Source organism: Schistocerca americana, chromosome X (assembly GCF_021461395.2).
Source record: "Schistocerca americana isolate TAMUIC-IGC-003095 chromosome X, iqSchAmer2.1, whole genome shotgun sequence".
Classification (NCBI taxonomy): Eukaryota; Metazoa; Arthropoda; class Insecta; order Orthoptera; family Acrididae; genus Schistocerca; species Schistocerca americana.
Window position 1 is genome coordinate 672,314,914 of NC_060130.1, and position 21,907 is coordinate 672,336,820.

Sequence of the window (21,907 nt, forward strand, 5' to 3'; positions counted from 1 at the left end):
TAAAACTATGAGCTTGACATACTTATGAAGCACTTTTCATACAGATATAATACTCGTCTAGGGAATAAAAAGGGTTTTCAATTAGAATTCTTTTTAGCTGATCTTTTAATTTGTTAGTAGGAAGGGTTGTGAGACTGTTTGGTAGGGCATTGGCTAGCTTCAGCCCAGCATGAAGGGCATTTTTTTCATATAAAGCTGTTCTGTGGCTATTTACATGATATCTGAACTTTTGCCTTGTATCGTACTGGTGCAGGTCACAGTTGAAATTTGGATTTATTGTTTTCACAAGCAATATAACTTTCAATATATATACACCTATAATGGTAAGCACACCTAATTTTGGGAACAGATTCCGACATGATTCTTGAGGTTTGGCACCATAAATAATTCTGATAACTTTTTTCTGTAATATTAATAATGTGCTTAGGTTGGCTTGAGTTGTTGCACCCCATATTTCTACAGCATAGTTTAAGTTTGATGAGAATAGGGCATGATAAGCAAATTTTAGTACACACATGTCCTTACAATATTTGCTAATCATATTTATAGCAAACACATTCTTCGACAGCTTACATGCTAAGGAATCAATATGCATGTCCCATTTGAGGCTATCCTGGATTGTAATTCCCAAGAACTTTGTCCGTTTTTCCTTTTTTACGATGTCATTTCCTATGGATAATTTCATGTCAAATTTTATTTGTTTCCTTGTGTTAAATTCCAACATTGCAGTCTTTGAAGCACTTACATTTAGATGGCTTTCATTAAAATACTTGGCTATTTCATTAGTTACACTGTTGCACAGTACCTCCAGATTCTCATAGTCTTTGTGTTTACACACGATTGATGTGTCATCTGCATACAATATTTTTGTACAGTTGGGAGAACAGTACTGTATATCATTAACATAAATCAAGAAAAGAAGGGGTCCCAAGACAGAACCTTGAGGCATTCCATATTTGCTATCAGTAATTTTAGATTTGTAAGACTCACTGTTTGTTTTAAGGAAGACAAATTGTTTTCCATTGCTCATATACAATTTTATTAGCTCATAGCCAGTTCCTCTGATACCCAGGTTCCACAGCTTGTCACATAATATGGTGATGTTGACACAATCAAAAGCTTTTTCTAGATCAAGGAACACTCCAGTTACATACTCCTTGTCCTCTATGGCCATTATTATTTTGTCTATTAATTGTGCTGCTGCTACTGATGTTGACTTGTTTTTCATAAAGCCATTCTGATTTTCAAATATTAAATTGTGTTGATTCAGGAATGTCATTAGTCTAGTATAAATAACTTTCTCAACTACCTTAGAAAATGCAGGTAAGGTTGAGATGGGGCGGTAGTTTTCAATTTTAGATTTATCACCTTTCTTGTAAATCGGGGTTACTTGTGCTGTCTTTAGACTGTCTGGGAAAGAACCTGATGCAATTATATCATTTACTGCTGTGGCCATGGCATCAGATATGTTGTCTATGCATCTTTTCAGTGTACTGATAGACAATCCATCATAGCCTGCTGATTTTGTATTTTTTAATGACATTACTATGTTTTTGATTTCCTTTCTATTGGTTGGGGTCAAGAATATGCTTTGTTTGATTGGAATGCCCCTATATCTATGCTGAAGATTCTTAAAATGCTCATTGACAGATTTTACAACAGAAGAAAAGTACTCATTAAAAACATTTGCAATCTGACATTGACATTTCATGATATGCCCTTTATGGTTTATAGTAAAATCACTTGTTGACCTGTCCTTACAATCCCTAAAGCTATTTATTACTTTCCAAACAGCTAAACCTGTGTTAGTAGAGTTTCTTAACATTGTGGCTACATATTTACTTTTAGTTTCTAGCAGAAGATCTTTATAGTAACCCTGATAGCTCTTAAATTCTACCTTTAGTCTATTATTATTGTTATTATTTATCATTGCATATTGGAAAAGTCTAAGTTTCTCTCTTGCTGTTTTTATTTCATGATTTATCCAGTTATTTTTTGAATCTTTTTGTAGTCATTTACTGTAAAGGTCATTTCTGGGCGTGAGACATTGAAGCAATAATAAAAATCTGATGAAAAATCACTGAAAGTAATGCTGTTTTTTTCACCCCATTGTAAACTTTTCAGCAAAGGAAGTCAATTCTTACCAACCAGCACTGTTTCTATAATGAGATTTTCACTCTGCAGCAGAGTGTGCGCTGATATGAAACTTTCTGGCAAGTTAAAACTGTGTGCTGGACCAAGACTCGAACTCGGGACCTTTGCCTTTCACAGCTTTTAATTCCACCAATAATCAATGTCTCAAGTTCGTGTCTCGGTCTGGCACACAGTTTTAATCTGCCAGGAAGTTTCAACCAGCACTGTGTTAATCAATCAGTACTTTTATTTTCAAATTAAGAATTGTTGTTACTACTTAATTATCAATGTTTTCACAGGCTCTTACCTAAAGACTGTGTTCTGCATTATGGTTAATTCCTTAGCAAATACAGATGAGTACTTGGAAGAAATTTTTTGTTCTCAAGACCCATTGTTGCATCTGAATTGGAAATATATTCTAAAATTGGTCAGTGGTGGGGTCTTGACGATGTGGTTTCAAATATTCCCAGTCTACTTTGCTGCTCTCATAGTAGACATGTAAGAGCTGTTCTATGTCTTTCATCAGCAGACTTGTTGTGTTTAGTGCAGAAGACGTACAAGAATTTAGTATAGCATGCAGGAAAGGTTATATTGGGGGCTAGTGCCTTGCTGTCTCTCAACAAGCACTTATTACAACAATCCCATAATGCCCATAATTAATTTCTATTGTAATTTAACAGTTATCACCCCTCCTCCTTAAATGAGAATCTGGTAACCTCAGTTATTGTTATAATTATTATCTAGATCTTCTTGAATTATTATTTCCTGAAGCTTGAAATTATGCATGTTACTTCTTGATTAAGAACTACCAACTTCCAATTAAGATTTTTATTTCATCATTCTTGCTCAGTTTTTCAACATTGTGAATATATAGGAGTGTAGAATTGTCATCTTAGCTATCCTGTTGTTTGTTTGTTTGTGTGTGTAATGCAACTACATCATTAAGAAAACTCTAGTTTTGAGTTCTCATATTACTTAACTATTAACTACTCAGCTGTATGCTGTATGCACTACATAATATAAAAAGTAAATTCTTCTTGTGTGCATGTACTTACTTAAATCTCAGTCAATAATCACACTACATTTTATTATGTACTGTAACCTCGAATGAAAGGTCAACTATTTCCTTATGACACTGAATGTGGTATTTGATGGTGCATTTTGATGAACATGGAGGTATTTCTTTCTTACTTGGTCTTTACACCATGGCCAGCATCATTGGCTTTTCTGCTTCATTAGAAGCTTGTACAGTTTAATGTGAACAACATCACAGCTCATCTGCATATTTCTCATTGGCAGATATTTAATAATATCAGTACAAGTCTGTATATGCACTATTTTTTATTTACAAGCTTTAAGGAATTTTTAGGTTAGCATTGGAGGAAGATGTGCATCTCTAGTCTACCACTGAACTGTACTTTTGTCTCTTGATGGATAATCATAATCCTCAGCCACAATTTTGTTACATTATGTATCTTGAGTATTGTGCTCTATTTCTTGCTATCTGAAGTCTTAAATGTCATCGCACTGTCCATTGGGTCTTGCCTTTCATAATATTCATTCTTCCTCTGGTGAAAATAACTTCCTTCAAAAGTAAATATGTATACTACCATAATTACACTTGACAGCACTATTACATTTTCCTCACTAGCATTTTAACAATAGTAAGTCTCTCATGCTTTATGACTGTTACGAGTAGTTTGTTTCTTGATGTTTTCTGATTTAGCTGAAGTCTTTTACTGTGTGCACCATGATGTTCTCACGCACAAGTGCATACCTTATAGGCACTGTAGGTTCATGGTTTTTATCTCATGCATAACACAAAGCAATATACACCCATCCCATCTGCACAATCGTATATGCACTCTTGAATTTATAAAGCTCAGTCACGGTATACCACCAGATTCTGTTTTCTGTTCTCCATTATTTTTAGCACTCATAAATGATGTTCAGATTGCATTTAAGTGAAGACGCATGTTTTGACTGTTTGGTACTGTACCAAAAATACAAATAAAAAACATTTCAATACTTTTTACTGAAAAGAACAAAATTGAATTAATTTTAAGTTGTCAGGTTTCCAGCCAAGTGAGTTCATTTAAATGGCACAATGTTTTAGTGAGTGTCAGTCCAATCACATTATGACTGTTACTACACAATATTAAGCATATTAATTTTTTGTAAGTAATTTAGGAGTAATTGAGATAACTCACTGAATAGTACACATGTTGGATTGTCAAAACACACACAAAAGAGAATGAAAATTTCACTAGCTTTCAGATGAATTGTTTAACAAGTTAGAGTACTCATACATGCAATGCATGTATGCTCATGACCTGAAGATCTTTTCTCATATACACCTCACTTGGTCATCCTCAGCCCAATGTGCCACCTTTATTGATGTTGACTTCTACCTCTTGGGTGGCTCCATCCTTACCTCTGTTCATATTTTTTACATAGCTATACTCACTAGTTAATCAGGGAATGATTGTTTAGGTAAATTCAGTTTCCAGGCATTACATTTCCATAATACAAAAAAGAATTGTAAAAATAATGTGTAATGTTAGTTCTAGAACACCCTACAGAAACCTCTTTAGAAGAACTGTTATCTGGACAAGTGTTTCACAGTATGTTTATTCATTAATGTCCATCAGTTGTCACTCAGTATTTTTTTCTCTCAAAAAATAATCTCAAATATCAGTTCCTTTTTAATACAAGTATAAGAAATAAATTGTACAAAACGTTTAAGGATTTAATCTTAATACAAAAAGGATTTCAAGTCCAGATGGCTAAGCACATTAAATCACCCATAGGACATGGGAGACGCCCTGGCCCCAAACCGAATCTGCTGCATAGAGTAGTGATGGGGGTTGTTGTGCTGGTGAGCCTGAATACGGTTTAGGCAGTTTTCCCCATACACCTATGTAAATATCAGGCTTGACCCCAAGTCCTACCATAGATTCATAATGTGCAAACACTTTGAACCATGATCTCACGTTTTACCATGCAGTTATACTAGGTGTCGATACAAGGGTTAAAAGAATTACTCCTTATTGAGGGGAGGGGTTGGGGGAGGGATGAGCTAGCAGCAGCTTTAAAATGCCTTTGGGAGTCATGACCCCATAATAATAATGGCCTATGTAAAGGTGTGGTAAGTAACACGTTGGCTGGATGTAGGGCAGCAGAAAGGAAACGAGGACAAAAAGTAGTCAGAGCCAGATACCTGTGCACATGTGTTCAGAAACCCACCACAGCATATTAAATGCCTTGTAAGCAATGTAGTGTAGTTTGGGATTAAATTGCCTGCTCCTACTTCATTGAAGGATATCCTTACAGCTACACTTATGTATTATTTTATAGCAGAATTAATATTGGTGTAGAATATTATGATGCTTCATAAAGTTAAGTCATTATTTTGTATTTTATTTAAAAATATATATCTTTCATTCCCTATCCCAGAGACTGCTCTCAATGGAATACAATTCATATAATGTAATCAAATAATGAGAGGTTAAGCTGTTTGATTATTTGATATAGTTCTTTCACTTATCATTATGTTTTATTCCACAGTAATTAAGTTCTCAGGTTAAGTATAACTGAAGTTTGTTCATTGTTTCATGGTCAGAATAAAGTGACTGTGGAAGGTATGAGGCCCTCACATCGACCACCAAGCTCAGCTGATAGCACAAGTGGCTATTTCTCTTCTGGAGCATCATATTCAGATGACTCATCAGGTATGTATTGATATGTCTATTTTTGCTTTACAAATTCATTAAATGCAAGTGAAACGGACTAAATTAGATTTTCTGAATGTAAGATTCACTCTAGAAACAACCTCTAGGCTTTGATTAAGCCATTCTGTGTGACATCCTTTCTTCTGGGGTACTAATTATGCAATGTATGCAAGAGAGCTTCTGTGGAGTTTGAAAAATATTTTAAAACACATTGGCAGAATGAATCTGTTTAGGTGGGCTGTGAGTCATGCATGGGTAGCTCTGTTGGTAAGGGCATTACATACAAAAGGCAGTGATCTGGATATCAGACATGGTCTGGTATACAGTTTTAATCTTTCAGAGGTTCAAGCACAATAACCTTGTGAGGTGCATACATGAGAAAAATAATTCTTGGCCAATAGAATGTCATTATTTATGAGGAGCTTAGAAGTATGACAGCACCAACATAATCTAAAGATTGGATAGAGACAAAACAGATGAAAGGTCTACATCAGTCCAAATGAGTGGATATTTTTTCCTTCCTGGAAGTTATGACTGAAACACTGAAACAACCATCCACCTGAGGAAGTAACTAAACAGTATAGTTCTAGTATAATGCATTCTTGCCAACAACTGTTTGGGGAGAAGATTCATGACAATCACCAGAAATTATATTTTTGTATAGTTATATTAAGGTCAGTGTAAAGTGTCAGTTACCATTGTTGCATCACAATATCTGAGGGCTGAGGAACAGAAGTAATAATTTGCATCTGTTCATTAGAGTTGTAAAACCCAGATGAAATTACCTGTCTGATTGTATATCATGTGACCAGTGGTGTAGATGTGTTACTGGAGTTAGATTAACATCTCACTTATGTACAGCAGAAGCAGAGAAAGGAAAAGTTGCCACATTCATCAGGAATCACCATATCTTTAAAAACATACACACTAATAAATTTTTCTTAGAGCAGCATTTCAAAGCATGTGCAACAGATGTAGATTTTTAAAATAAATCCTTTATAAATGCCCATTTGTATCAAGTGCCTGTGGGAAATTTTAATTTGTTCATAAATCAGCTAGAAGCCCTGTTGTCACATTTAAGAACAAAACAAAAAAGAAATTGTGGTTACTTGTGATTTTCGTACATATTTTTGAAATTCTTCCACCAGGAGTTTATTGCAGTCATTAACATCATCTCTCAAGTAAATTCCTACTGTAAACTAACTAATTAGTGAAGCTAATTCCTCCAAAAGAGCCATTGGTTATAATGTCAATTGAGATAAAACTAATGGATAAAATTATGTTGCAAAACCAAGAAATAGTGACATCTCAAACCATGAAATCCAGTTGTTTACATTTAATGTTATCAGGATACAAATGTACTAATTCAGAATTAATAAGGTTAGTTAGTCAGCCAAAACTAGATTATTTTAGAAAATTGCTCAGATCCGAACTGGAGTGATATATACAGTGCAAATGACTTGAATGGAAAATACAACTAAAAACTGCTAAGTTCACATTGTTTTTCACTAAACTTTATTATTCTTAGTACAATTATAGTCTGCTCATAAGAGCTGTGAAAATAACATTTTATTTAATGAAGTATTCTAAATTTATGACACCTGTCAACCGTGGGCATGCCAAAATTCAGCAACCCCCCCCCCCCCCCCCCCCATCCACAAACCAACTGTTTAATATGGTCATAAATATTTAAAACTTAAAATGTAATTCTTTCTAATATCCTTTGTTATAGATTTGCAACTGAAATTTTCTCTTTTCAAAAATGTGTAGTTTTACTAAAACATGTCAGTTTATGAAATATCCTAATTATAAAATGTAGCTTTTCAGAACATTCTTGGTGGGCTTTAAAATTGCCAATGCACATTAAAATTTTCCCATACTAAGACAGTAACTATAATTTTGTGATTATTAACCTGTGGCATTAAATTGAAATAATTCATAACATGCAAATTGATCACTTAACATTTTTACAAACAATAAATATGGATGAAGTGAGAATTAATTGTTGCTGGGTTCAATACAATCATTTTAAAATAGTTTAAAGTCTCTAATATTCATCAAGAAAAAGCAAGACAAAGAAGAAATTTGATGAGACTTAAGAGATACCAAACAGGCTGTAGACATAAGAAGTTCTCTACCAGTTTGAAAACCTTTCAACCCTGAAAGTAACTCAGATTGATGAAAGTGTATAGAAAGCCATGGGTTGCACAAAAAATAAATATATTTTATTAGAAAAAAAGGAAATGCAAGTGATATTCAGAAACAACCCTGATGTGTTATATCACATTACAAGACAAATGATTGAAGAAAGTAATCCCAGCATTGAAATGAATGCATAACAAGGGAAAAAGGCACAGCAGACAAAAAAATAAAGAAAATATAGTAAAGGAGGAAATTAATAGAACCAGAATAGAGGCATAGCAGATAGATTTAAGAGTAAATGATGCATTGTTAATAGATTTATGCAGAGCTGCAAAGTTTCTTCAGAAGCATTTAAATCTTTTACTTAAAAATGCAACTGTCAGACTTAGTAAAAGCTGCCATGGTATATCTGGTACTGGAACTTATAAATTCAACAACATGAATATTACCTTCACTTCGCCCGAAGAAGTACTTTTCATGGTAAACTCTTTTAAATAAATTTAAAAATTAAAAAAGTTAATTAAGAAGTGTTTTCCTGAGTTTACTAAGATACTATGTTTTTGCCTATCCAGTTCTTTCCTGATTGCCTTTAATATGTAAAAATTAAATGTCAGTATGACTAAGAAGGTAATGAAATAACAGAAAACATCCATACTACTGCACTTTTGCCATAATTATCAAAAATTTTGGAAAAACTAATGTACAATAATACACTGCTTGGCAAAAAAGAAAAAGTTAAGCACCCCAAAGCATGGCTGTATGGCAATGTAGCTTTGTACACATACACACGATTGATGGGTATGTAACTGATTGGAGTTGCAGTTCTCTGTGACAGGTAGAACATTTGGTTGCATTAGAGTTGTTTATGTTAAGTGTTGTTACCAGACATGGCAGGGTGTATAAGATACATGAACAGTGTCAGATGTTCAGTAATCACTGTGAAGGATGCAGAGATGCTACATTATGAGACAGTGTTGTCAGTAGCTGGCAGAATTTGAAACAGGCATGATTGTTAAGTCTCCATATGGCCAGCTGGTCAACTTGTCGAATATTCAGTTTTGTGGGTAATTCAGATGTGACAGTGGCCTAGTGTTGGACTCCACAGGAACACAAAGGCAGGCATGGTTGGTTGGTTGGTTGGGGAAGGAGACCAGACAGTGTGGTCATCGGTCTCATCGGATTAGGGAAGGAAGTTGGCCGTGCCCTTTCAGAGGAACCATCCCGGCATTTGCCTGGAGTGATTTAGGGAAATCACAGAAAACCTAAATCAGGATGGCCGGATGCGGGATTGAACCGTCGTCCTCCCGAATGTGAGTCCAGTAGGCAGGCATGGTTGACATCTATGTTCAGGTCTACTATGTCTGGGCATTGTAAAGAAGAATCACCATTTTGTGTACCAAGCACTTTGCAACCACTTCACATCTGGACATGGAGTAGTGTATGCCCTGCAACATTCTGTATCATCCCACACAATTGGTTGGAGACTAGCATTGGCTGGAATTTCTGTCCCATGTGTAAACTGCAATTAACACCACAATACATATAGCTGTGTTTGTAGTGAAGTCATAACTGAGAAGTGTGGGCTGCTAGTGAATGGTGTCATGTTGTGTCCATTGTCAAATCATGGTTCTACACTAGCCTGGATGACCATTGTTGCTGGATATGGTGGCAACCTGGGAAGAAGTTCCATTCTTCCTGATAGAACATATGTGGGACCAGATCATGCATCACCTTTGTCCCACTGTCAGTATCTGGGCTATCAAGGATCTAATACAACAGCTATGGACCAGCTTGTCTCAAGAGAAGATAGACTGGCTTTATGACACCCTTCTCAACCAAACTGGTGCATGCTTCCAGACCAGAGGGGATGCAATGCCGTTTTGATAAGTTGGCACATAGTGCCAAGTTCTTTGTAAATTTGATTCTATATTTTAATCACAAAAAAATGTCATGTACCTTCTCAACCAGTGAAGTTCCATTTTGTTCCCTTCTCCCCTTCTGTGTGCTTCACTTTTGTTTTCAGGCAGTCAATGCTGTCAAAATTAGAGTTCAAATTTCTAAAAGATGCTGATATTGAATATGCTTTTTGCATGTACAGTGAGAATTTAAGTGAGTCATTAGATAATAAATGACATACTGCTGAAATATTCTGTCACCTGTCAAAGATCTTTGAGTAAATCAGCATATCCTTTTATGTAAATGAAAGATATTAAGTTGCTACTGGAACACACACAAAATCTGCACAAGGCATACCTACATAACATGAAATGAAAGTTTTTAATAAGAAAGAGCCTTGTATTAAGCTACTAGTCATCATCCATCTGGGAAGTAATTGTATGTAGTGTCCCAAAAGGATTTATTTTAGGGCCCTTACTTTTTCTTGTGTATAGTAATGATGTTATATTTCTAACGTTACCAGTGCAAAGCTTCTGTTTTTTTTATACAGATGATGTAGAACATTTCAGTAAATTGTAGATAAACTATACATTCAGAAATAACTGTTAGTAACACTTTCATAAAAATAAATAAACAGTTTATAGCCATTTCTTTGTGGTGAAACTTCAAAAGCACGCACTATATGCAGTTCAGGTCTTATAATACTTCCGCGTAACATATCTCTAAAATGTGATTGTAAACAGATAGAGTGGGATGACTGTGTAAAATTCTTTGAATTACAACTTAATAATAAATTCAGTGCCAAAACAAATCCTTGATTGTTGTCAGGCATAGGTGATAGCTGGCATACATCTTGTACTTTCATTTTATAATGTCATACACATTTATGGTAACTCATCAAGCCAAACTAAAGTTTTATCAACCCAGAATTGTTTTATACATATTATTTGTGGTGAAAATTCAAGAACATTCTGTTACAAGCCTATTCAAGGAATTGTGAATACTAATAGCTACTTCCTAATATATATAATCCTTAATGAATTTTGTAATAAATAATTAGTCCCTGTTTCAAACCAGCAAGTCAGTTCACAAAATCAGTACTATAGTTGGGTCAGAATAAGCCTATTCAAGGAACTGGAAATACTAACAGTACTTCCCAGTAGTTATACTCCTTAATGAATTTTATAATAAATAATGTATCCCTTTTTGAAACCAACAGGTCAATTAAACAATCAGTACTATAGTTGGGTCAGGGTAAGCCTATTCAAGGAACTGGAAATACTAACAGTACTTCCAAGTATATACACTCATTAATGAATTTTATAATAAATAATATACTCCTTTTTCTAACCAACTAGTCAGTTCATAGAATCAATCCTATAGTTGGGTCAGAATAATGAATTAATTGACAGGTATTTGTTTGCAGAACAATTACCATAGCAACAACAATCAGGGAATGAACTTGGTCATATCTATATACTTTTCATTGTTGTCATATTGCTCTACTACCTCAAGAGCTAGATACCACAGTCATTTGCAAACTAGTAGCAAAAGTTTGCAGGAAATTCAAAAAGTTATTACCAGCTTGTTAACCCTGCAGTAAGTGCATGCTATACTATTATGTAGTTAGACATGTGGGGAACTCCTGTCCACCATTTGATTTTTTAATCACTCATTGTATTTTTTTTTTTTGTATCTTTGTGTATGTATGATGATGGAAATAAAACATAAATTTGCAAAACAACATTAAATAAATTATTTCAGATATAGTTAACAAATACGGTATGTAAATGAGAAAAACATATCAACTGTTTTCATTTATGACACCATATCACAGTTAACTAGCCTTTCTGCCTTGCACACTCATAGCAGCATCCTTTGTAACCTTCTCTGGTATTGTTTTGTGGTGTGACTGCCGAATTTATGCCCAGTAAAACACATGCATGGGATTGTAATTCGATGGGATATTTAGGGACAGCAGATCTGTACTGAATTTGAAGTTTCATCATTTCTCAGTCCAACCTCTGTAGAAATTCTGTTCTTTCCACTGATTAATATGTTATAGAATTTGCTCAGTATATGCACCTCAGAGTTAGAAGTCTTTATCATCCTTCTTTGTGTTTCATCTGACATCACTCAAATAGATTATAGATTAGATTAGATTCGGTTTTCGTTCCATAGACCCAAACAATGAGATGATTCTTGTGGGTGTGGAACATGTCAGAAAGTATAACATAAAACATTTGAATATAGTACATACTACGCTGATCATTTTCAGAAGATAGTCGAAATAGGTTAATACAATGCAGTAAACAGGAGCTGCTAATATTTATAGAATTAATGTGCTGTCAGAATGAAACACTACTACGCACTATTAATAAATTTAACATACACAAAATACCTAATCTTGACTGTTGTGACCAAGTGTTGTCAAAACTGAAATCTAACTGATATTTTTACTTAAGCTGGCTTAGTCTCTGTAAGATATTCATCTATGGAGTAGAAAGGGTTGCCTATCAAAAAGTCTTTCAAACTCTGTTTAAATCATGTTTTATCTGAAACCAAGTTTTTAATGGTTGCTGACAATTTATTGAAAATGTGTGTTCCTGAATATTGGACCCCTTTTTGGACCAAGGTAAGTGATTTTAGGTCTTTATGTAGATTCTTCTTATTCCTAGTATTAATACTATGTATTGAGCTATTTGATGGAAATAGAGATGTACTAGCTGCAACAACTTTCATTAAGGAATAAATATACTGAGAAGCAGCGGTTAGAATACAAATTTCCTCGATCAGGTTTCTACATGATATTCTTGAATTTACACCACAAATGATTCTTATCACATGCTTTTGCTCCCTAGAAACTTTTGCTCGGTTTGATGAATTGCCCCAGAATATTATCCCATATGACATAACAGAATGAAAGTAAGCAAAGTATGCAAGTTATTTTATATTTATATCTCCTACATCTGACATCATTCTCACTGCAAATACAGACTTGTTTAGGTGCTTAAACAATTCTGTAGTATGCCATTCCCATCTGAATTTATTATTGAGTTTTAGTCTCAGAAATTTAACACTGTCAACCTCTTCAATCTGCATGTCTTCACACATTGTACTCATGCAGGAAGGACATCTCTTACAGCTTCTGAACTGCATATAGTGGGACTTCTCAAAGTTCAATGACAGTGAATTAGCTTTAAACCACTCATTAATGTCAGTGAAAATTTGGTTAGCAGCCATTTCTAAATCTGTACTTGACTTTCTACTTATTGCAATGTTGTATCATCTGCAAACAAAACACACTTAGCATCTGGCAATCTAACAGATGAGAGGTTATTAATGTACACAAGAAAAAGCAGTGGACCCAAGTGGAACATTGGGGAACACCACATGTAATTAATTCCCAGTCAGATGAAGACTGACTGCTTACTGCACAGGTACTTTGCACTGACACTCTTTGTTTCGTGTTGGATAGATAAGACTCAAACCATTTCGCAGCATTGCCAGTGACACCATAATATTCAAATTTACTTAAGAAAATGCTATGGTCCACACAGTCAAAGGCTTTGACAGGTCACAGAAAATGCCAGTAGCCTCTAATTTTTATCTAATGAATTAAGTACATTCTTGCTGTAAGTGTAAATAGCTTTCTGTATACCGGAACCGTTATGAAATCCAAACTGTGACTTGGACAATACATTATTTGCAGTCAGATGCTTAAAGATACACTTGAACACAGCCTTTTCAAATATTTTTTAAAAAGCTGGCAAAAGTGAAATTGGTCGATAGTTTGATGGTATCTCTTTATCTCCCTTCTTGTAAAGAGGCTTGACTTCAGTATATTTTAATCAGTCTGGAAATGTTCTGCTGATAAGAGATTGATTACACAAATAATTTAAGATAGAACTCAACTCGCATGAGCACGCTTTGATTAACTTTGTTGATATTTTATCATACTCACTGGATTACTTAGATTTTAAGGATTTTATGATGGATTTTACTTCTCTGGGAGACATGAGTGTCATTTTCATTTTACTGAAGTTATTTTTAAAGACTGGTCTCAGATACTCTATTGCACTGTTCACTGAACCTGATAACCCCAAGCTGTCAGCAACAGAAATGAAGTACTTGTTTAAGAGATTTGCAGCACTTCCTGTACTTGTTACCAAAGTCTCATTTATTTTTAGAGCTATCTGCTCCTCTTCCTTTTTGGCCCCACCTGTCTCTGTCTTCACAATATCCCATATAGTTTTTATTTTGTTAACTGATGTAATTATCTTTTTCTCATAATAAAGCTGGATTACTTGCTTCAATATTTTGCAGTATTCTTTGTAATACATTACAATTCTAACATCAGAGCTGTTCCTAGATAGTGCATACAGTCTCCTTTTTGTCCTATATGATAACTTTATGCCTTGTGTAATCCACAGTTTATATTTTGACTTCTGTGTGATTTGAGTTACCTTTAGGGGAAAACAATTTTCAAAAGTGGAGGCAACTTTATTAATGAATGCTTGGTATTTTCCATTTGAGTCAGATGTATTGTAAACATCTATCTACTTCATGTCTTTGAGCAATTTTCTGAATGTCTCAATTTTTGACTTATTTATTACCCACCTGTACTCAGATTTAATAGATTTTTTATCCTGACAAGTTTCAGCATTTAACACAAGATGCTGCATGTCATGACAGATAGCCCATTTACTATTGGTTTTGTTATATGACTTTTTTCCCTAGAATTGTCTACAAAGATATTATCAATAGGAGTTTCAGAGCATTTACATATCCTAGTAGCAATGTTCACAGTAGGAACTAAATTGAATGATAGTGTTACTGACTGCAATAATTGTTCGCCGACAGAGCTTTTCATCTACATCTACATCTACATCCATAGTCCGCAAGCCACCTGACGGTGTGTGGCGGAGGGTACTTTGAGTACCTCTATCAGTTCTCCCTTTTATTCCAGTCTCGTATTGTTTGTGGAAAGAAAGATTGTCGGTATGCCTCTGTGTGGGCTCTAATCTCTCTGATTTTATCCTCATGGTCTCTTCGCAAGATATACGTAGGAGGGAGGAATATACTGCTTGACTCCTCGATGAAGGTATGTTCTCGGAACTTCAACAAAATCCCGTACCGAACTACTGAGCGTCTCTCCTGCAGAGTCTTCCACCAGAGTTTATCTATCATCTCTGTAACGCTTTCACAATTACTAAATGATCCTGTAACAAAGTGCAGTGCTCTTCGTTGGATCTTCTCTATCTCTTTTATCAACCCTATCTGGTATGGATCCCACACTGGTGAGCAATATTCAAGCAGTGTGGGAACAAGTGTACTGTAACCTACTTCCTTTGTTTTCCGATTGCGTTTCTTTAGCATTATTCCAATGAATCTCAGTCTGGCACCTGCTTTACCGATGATCAACTTAATGTGATCATTCCATTTTAATTCACTCCTAATGCCTACTCCAGATAATTTATGGAATTAACTACTTCCAGTTGCTGACCTGCTATATTGTAGCTAAATGATAAAAGATCTTTCTTTCTACGTATTTGCAGCACATTACATTTGTCTACATTGAGATTCAATTGCCATTCCCTGCACCATGCGTCAGTTCGTTGCAGATCCTCCTGCATTTCAGTACAATTTTCCATTGATACAACCTCTCAATATACTACAGCATCATCAACAAAAAGCCTCAGTGAACTCCTGATGTTATCCACAAGGTCATTTATGTAAATTGTGAATAGCAACAGTCCTACGACACTCCTCTGCAGCACACCTGAAATCACTCTTACTTCGGAAGACTTCTCTCCATTGAGAATGACATGCTGCGTTCCGTTATCTAGGAACTCTTCAATCCAATCACACAATTGGTCTGATAGTCCATATGCTCTTACTTTGTTCATTAAACGACTGTGGGGAACTGTATCGAATGACTTGCGGAAGTCAAGAAACACGGCATCTACCTGGGAACCCATGTCTACAGCCCTCTGAGTCTCGTGGACAAATAGTGCAAGCTGGGTTTCACATGATCGTCTTTTTTGAAACCCATGCTGAGTCCTACAGAGTAGATTTCTAGTCTCTAGAAAAGTCAATATTCTCGAACATAATACGTGTTCCAAAATTCTACAACTGATCGATATTAGAGATATAGGTCTATAGTTCTGCACATCTGTATCACGTCCCTTCTTGAAAATTGGAATGACCTGTGCCCTGTTCCAATCCTTTGGAACGCTACGCTCTTCTAGAGACCTACGGTACACCGCTGCAAGAAGGGGGGCAAGTTCCTTTGCGTACTCTGTGTAAAATCGAGATGGTGTCCCATCAGGTCCAGCGGCCTTTCCTCTTTTGAGCGATTTTAATTGTTTTTTCTATCCCTCTGTCATCTATTTTGATATCTACTATTTTGTCATCTCTGTGAACAGCTTTGGAAAAAGTCATTTAGTATTTCGGCCATTAGTCTGTCATCCTCTGTTGCAGCACCATTTTGTCACAGAGTGTCTGCACATTTTGTTTTGATCCACCTACTTCTTTGACTTAAGACCAAAATTTCTTAGGATTCTCTGCCAAGTCAGTACATATAACTTTACTTTCAAATTCATTGAACGCCTCTTGCACAGCCCTCCTCATACTACGTTTTGCTTCGTGTAATTTTTGTTTGTCCTTAAGGCTTTGGCTATTTTTATGTTTGCTGTGAAGTTCCCTTTGCTTCTGCAGCAGTTTTCTAACTTGGTTTTGTACCACGGTGGCTCTTTTCCATCTTTTATGATCTTGCTTCGCGCATACTCATCTAATGCATATTGTACGATGGTTTTGAACTGATCATCAACACTATCTGTACTTGAGACAAAACTTTTGTGTTGAGCCATCAGGTACTCTGAAATCTGCCTTTTCTCACTTTTGCTCAACAGAAAACTCTTCCTACCTTTTTTAATATTTCTATTTATGGCAGAAATCATTGATGCTGATCGCTGATTCCCTGTTCTGCATTATCTGTTTCAAATAGTTCAGGTCTGTTTGTCACCAGAAGGTCTAATATGTTATCGCCACGAGTTGGTTCTCTGTTTAACTGCTCAAGGTAGTTTTCAGATAATGCACTTTAAAAATTTTCACTGGATTCTTTGTCCCTGCCACCCATTATAAATGTTTTAGTGTCCCAGTCTATATCCAGCAAATTAAAATCTCCACCCAGCACTATAACATGGTCAGGAAATCTACTCAAAATATTTTCCAAATTTTCAATAAATCAACATTAAAATCCCCAGCAACCACTATTTCCTTGTTAACCACTATTTCCTATAAAATACATTAAAGAAGTAAACATTTAAGAATGCATAAGTAATTGCTCATAGTTAACATAGATACTATATATCAGATTAATAAAAAATTCAAGTATTGTTCTTACAATGAATTTAGTATGAAATAGTTTTAAAAAAGAGAAAACATACCTTCAGGAATTTTTATGCACTTACATGTATGGTGGACAGTTGTAGCCCCACACACTTCAACATTGCTAACAGTTTAGCTGTTCAACTAGTGTTAAATTTAAATGGATCTTCAAAAATAAACCCATTTGAAAGGTACTAAGCACAGGAAGGCTGCAAGTTCAAGTATAACAAACAATCACATTCCAAAAGTGCTGGGTGACAAGTGTACCTCACATGCCCACTGTAGGGTTAAGCAAACCCAATACTGCTTGTTGAAGGACGGCATTTGAGTGTATCCAGAACTGAAGTGTATAGTTGCTGCTGCCACATACGTATCGAGTGCCCTGGGCAAGGTGAACGTGTGACATTTTCACCTTCCATGCTTGACTGTCAGGTACTTTGATATTTTAATGTAACTTACTTTGGTCCAGAAAGGCTTCCAGTATTTAGGAACACACATTTGCAATAACTTTCCAGCAGCATAAAATGTTTAGCTACTAATAGAATACAGTTTAAAAGAAAATGCATAAAGGGTTTATTGGTGGCCAACTCCTTCTACTCCAATGAAGAATTTCTCAGCAGAAGTAACTGATATTTCTATTGTTAATAGTATGAAATAACATGAGTGATATGTAAATACAGTGTCTGCACATCTTGTGTGTGGTAATGTGGTCTGTGTTAGAAAGTGTTGTAAATTATACAATGGGATTAGGTATATTTGTTGTTGTTGTTGTGGTCTTCAGTCCTGAGACTGGTTTGATGCAGCTCTCCATGCTACTCTATCCTGTGTAAGCTTCTTCATCTCCCAGTACCTACTGCAACCTACATCCTTCTGAATCTGCTCAGTGTATTCATCTCTTGGTCTCCCTCTATGATTTTTACCCTCCACGCTGCCCTCCAATACTAAATTGGTGATCCCTTGATGCCTTAGAACATATACTACCAACTGATCCCGTCTTCTAGTCAAGTTGTGCCACAAACTCCTCTTCTCTCGAATTCCATTCAATACCTCCTCATTAGTTATGTGATCCACCCATCTAATCTTCAGCATTCTTCTGTAGCACCACATTTCAAAAGTTTCTATTCTCTTTTTGTTCAAACTATTTATTGTCCATGTTTCACTTCCATGCATGGCTACACTCCATACAAATACTTTCAGAAACAACTTCCTGATGCTTAAATCTATACTCGATGTTAACAAATTTCTCTTCTTCAGAAACACTCTCCTTCCCATTGCCAGTCTACATTTTATATCCTCACTACATTGACCATCATCAGTTATTTTGCTCCCCAAATTGCAAAACTCCTTTACTACTTTAAGTGTCTCATTTCCTAATCTAATTCCCTCAGCATCACGTGACTTAATTTGACTACATTCCATTATCCTCGTTTTGCTTTAGTTGATGTTCATCTTATATCCTCCTTTCTAGACACTGTCCATTCTGTTCAACTGCTCTTCGAAGTCCTTTACTGTATCTGACAGAATTACAATGTCATCGACAAACCACAAAGTTTTTATTTCTTCTCCATGGATTTTAATACCTACTCCAAATTTTTCTTTTGTTTCCTTTACTGCTTGCTCAATACACAGATTGAATAACATTGGGGAGAAGCTACAACCCTGTCTCACTTCCTTCCCAACCACTGCTTCCCTTCGATGTACTTTGAATCTTATAACTGCCATCTGGTTTCTGTACAAATTGAAAATAGCATTTTGCTCCCTGTATTTTACCCCTGCCACCTTCAGTATTTGAAAGAGAGTATTCCAGTCAATATTGTCAAAAGCTTTCTCTAAGTCTACAAATGCTAGAAACATAGGTTTGCCTTTCCTTAATTGATCTTCTAAGATAAGTCATAGGGTCAGTATTGCCTCACGTGTTCCTACACTTCTACGGAATCCAAACTGATCTTCCCCAAGGTCAGCTTCTACTAGTTTTTCCCTTTGTCTGTAAAGAATTCGGGTTAGTATTTGGCAGCTGTGACTTATTAAACTGATAGTTTGGTAATTTTCACATTTGTCAACATCTGCTTTCTTTGGGATTGGAATTATTATATTTTTCTTGAAGTCTGAGGGTATTTCGCCTGTCTCATACGTCTTGCTCACCAGATGGTAGAGTTTTGTTAGGCCTGGCTCTCCCAAGTATGTCAGTAGTTCTAATGGAATGTTGTCTACTCCCGGGGCCTTGTTTCGACTCAGGTCTTTCAGTGCTCTGTGAAACACTTCACACAGTATCATATCTCCCATTTCATCTTCATCTACATCCTCTTCCATTTACATAATATTGTCCTCAAGTACACCGCCCTTGTATAGACCCTCTATATACTCCTTCCACCTTTCTGCTTTCCCTTCTTTGCTTAGAACTGGGTTCCCATCTGAGCTCTTGATATTCTTACAAGGGGTTCTCTTTTCTTAAAAGGTCTCTTTAATTTTTCTGTACACAGTATCTACACTCCTGGAAATTGAAATAAGAACACCGTGAATTTATTGTCCCAGGAAGGGGAAACTTTATTGACACATTCCTGGGGTCAGATACATCACATGATCACACTGACAGAACCACAGGCACATAGACACAGGCAACAGAGCATGCACAATGTCGGCACTAGTACAGTGCATATCCACCTTTCGCAGCAATGCAGGCTGGTATTCTCCCATGGAGACGATCGTAGAGATGCTGGATGTAGTCCTGTGGAACGGCTTGCCATGCCATTTCCACCTGGCGCCTCAGTTGGACCAGCGTTCGTGCTGGACGTGCAGACCGCGTGAGACGACGCTTCATCCAGTCCCAAACATGCTCAATGGGGGACAGATCCGGAGATCTTGCTGGCCAGGGTAGTTGACTTACACCTTCTAGAGCGCGTTGGGTGGCACGGGATACATGCGGACGTGCATTGTCCTGTTGGAACAGCAAGTTCCCTTGCCGGTCTAGGAATGGTAGAATGATGGGTTCGATGACGGTTTGTATGTACCGTGCACTATTCAGTGTCCCCTCGACGATCACCAGTGGTGTACGGCCAGTGTAGGAGATCGCTCCCCACACCATGATGCCGGGTGTTGGCCCTGTGTTCCTCGGTCGTATGCAGTCCTGATTGTGGCGCTCACCTGCACGGCGCCAAACACGCATACGACCATCATTGGCACCAAGGCAGAAGCGACTCTCATCGCTGAAGACGACACGTCTCCATTCGTCCCTCCATTCACGCCTGTCGCGACACCACTGGAGGCGGGCTGCACGATGTTGGGGCGTGAGCGGAAGACGGCCTAACGGTGTGCGGGACCGTAGCCCAGCTTCATGGAGACGGTTGCGAATGGTCCTCGCCGATACCCCAGGAGCAACAGTGTCCCTAATTTGCTGGGAAGTGGCGGTGCGGTCCCCTACGGCACTGCGTAGGATCCTACGGTCTTGGCGTGCATCCGTGCGTCGCTGCGGTCCGGTCCCAGGTCGACGGGCACGTGCACCTTCCGCCAACCACTGGCGACAACATCGATGTACTGTGGAGACCTCATGCCCCACGTGTTGAGCAATTCGGCGGTACGTCCACCCAGCCTCCCGCATGCCCACTATACGCCCTCGCTCAAAGTCCGTCAACTGCACATACGGTTCACGTCCACGCTGTCGCGGCATGCTACCAGTGTTAAAGACTGCGATGGAGCTCCGTATGCCACGGCAAACTGGCTGACACTGACGGCAGCGGTGCACAAATGCTGCGCAGCTAGCGCCATTCGACGGCCAACACCGCGGTTCCTGGTGTGTCCGCTGTGCCGTGCGTGTGATCATTGCTTGTACAGCCCTCTCGCAGTGTCCGGAGCAAGTATGGTGGGTCTGACACACTGGTGTCAATGTGTTCTTTTTTCCATTTCCAGGAGTGTATCTTACACCTAGTGATATATGCCTTTAAATCCTTACATTTGTCCTCTAGCCATCCCTGCTTAGTCATTTTGCACTTCCTGTTGATTTCATTTTTGAGACGTTTGTATTCCTTTTTGCCTGCTTCATTTACTGCATTTTTATATTTTCTCGTTTCATCATTGAAATTCAATATTTCTTCTGTTACCCAAGGATTTCTACTAGCCCTCGGCCTTTTAACTACTTGATCCTCTGCTGCCTTTACTACTTCATCCCTCAGAGCTACCCATTCTTCTTCTACTGTATTTCTTTCCCCCATTCCTGTCAATTGTTCCCTTATGCTCTCCTTGAAACTCTGTACAACCTCTGGTTTAGTCAGTTTATCCAGGTCCCATCTCCTTACATTCCAACCTTTTTGCAGTTTCTTCAGTTTTGATCTACAGTTCATAATCAAGAGATTGTGGTCAGAGTCCACATCGGCCCCTGGAAATGTCTTACAATTTAAAACCTGGTTCCTAAATCTCTGTCTTACCATTATATAATCTATCTGATACCATCTAGTATCTCCAGGCTTCTTCCATATATACAACCTTCTTTCATGATTCTTGAACCAAGTGTTAGCTATGATTAAGTTATGATCTTTGCAAAATTCTACCAGGTGACTTCCTCTTTCATTTCTTACCCCCAATCCAATTAGGTATATATACAATTAAATATTTGTGGTAGT

The 21,907-nt window shown here is 37.0% G+C and overlaps 1 protein-coding gene across 1 annotated transcript in view; it reads left to right on the forward strand.

The window, feature by feature from the left end:
• LOC124555746 (vacuolar protein sorting-associated protein 13A-like) overlaps positions 1-21,907 on the forward strand; it is a 689,798-nt gene that overhangs the window by 280,441 nt on the left and 387,450 nt on the right. The window contains exon 28 of the mRNA XM_047129770.1: positions 5,756-5,864. Coding sequence (XP_046985726.1) covers positions 5,756-5,864 — 109 coding nt within the window. The remainder of the gene's footprint in view (positions 1-5,755; positions 5,865-21,907) is intronic.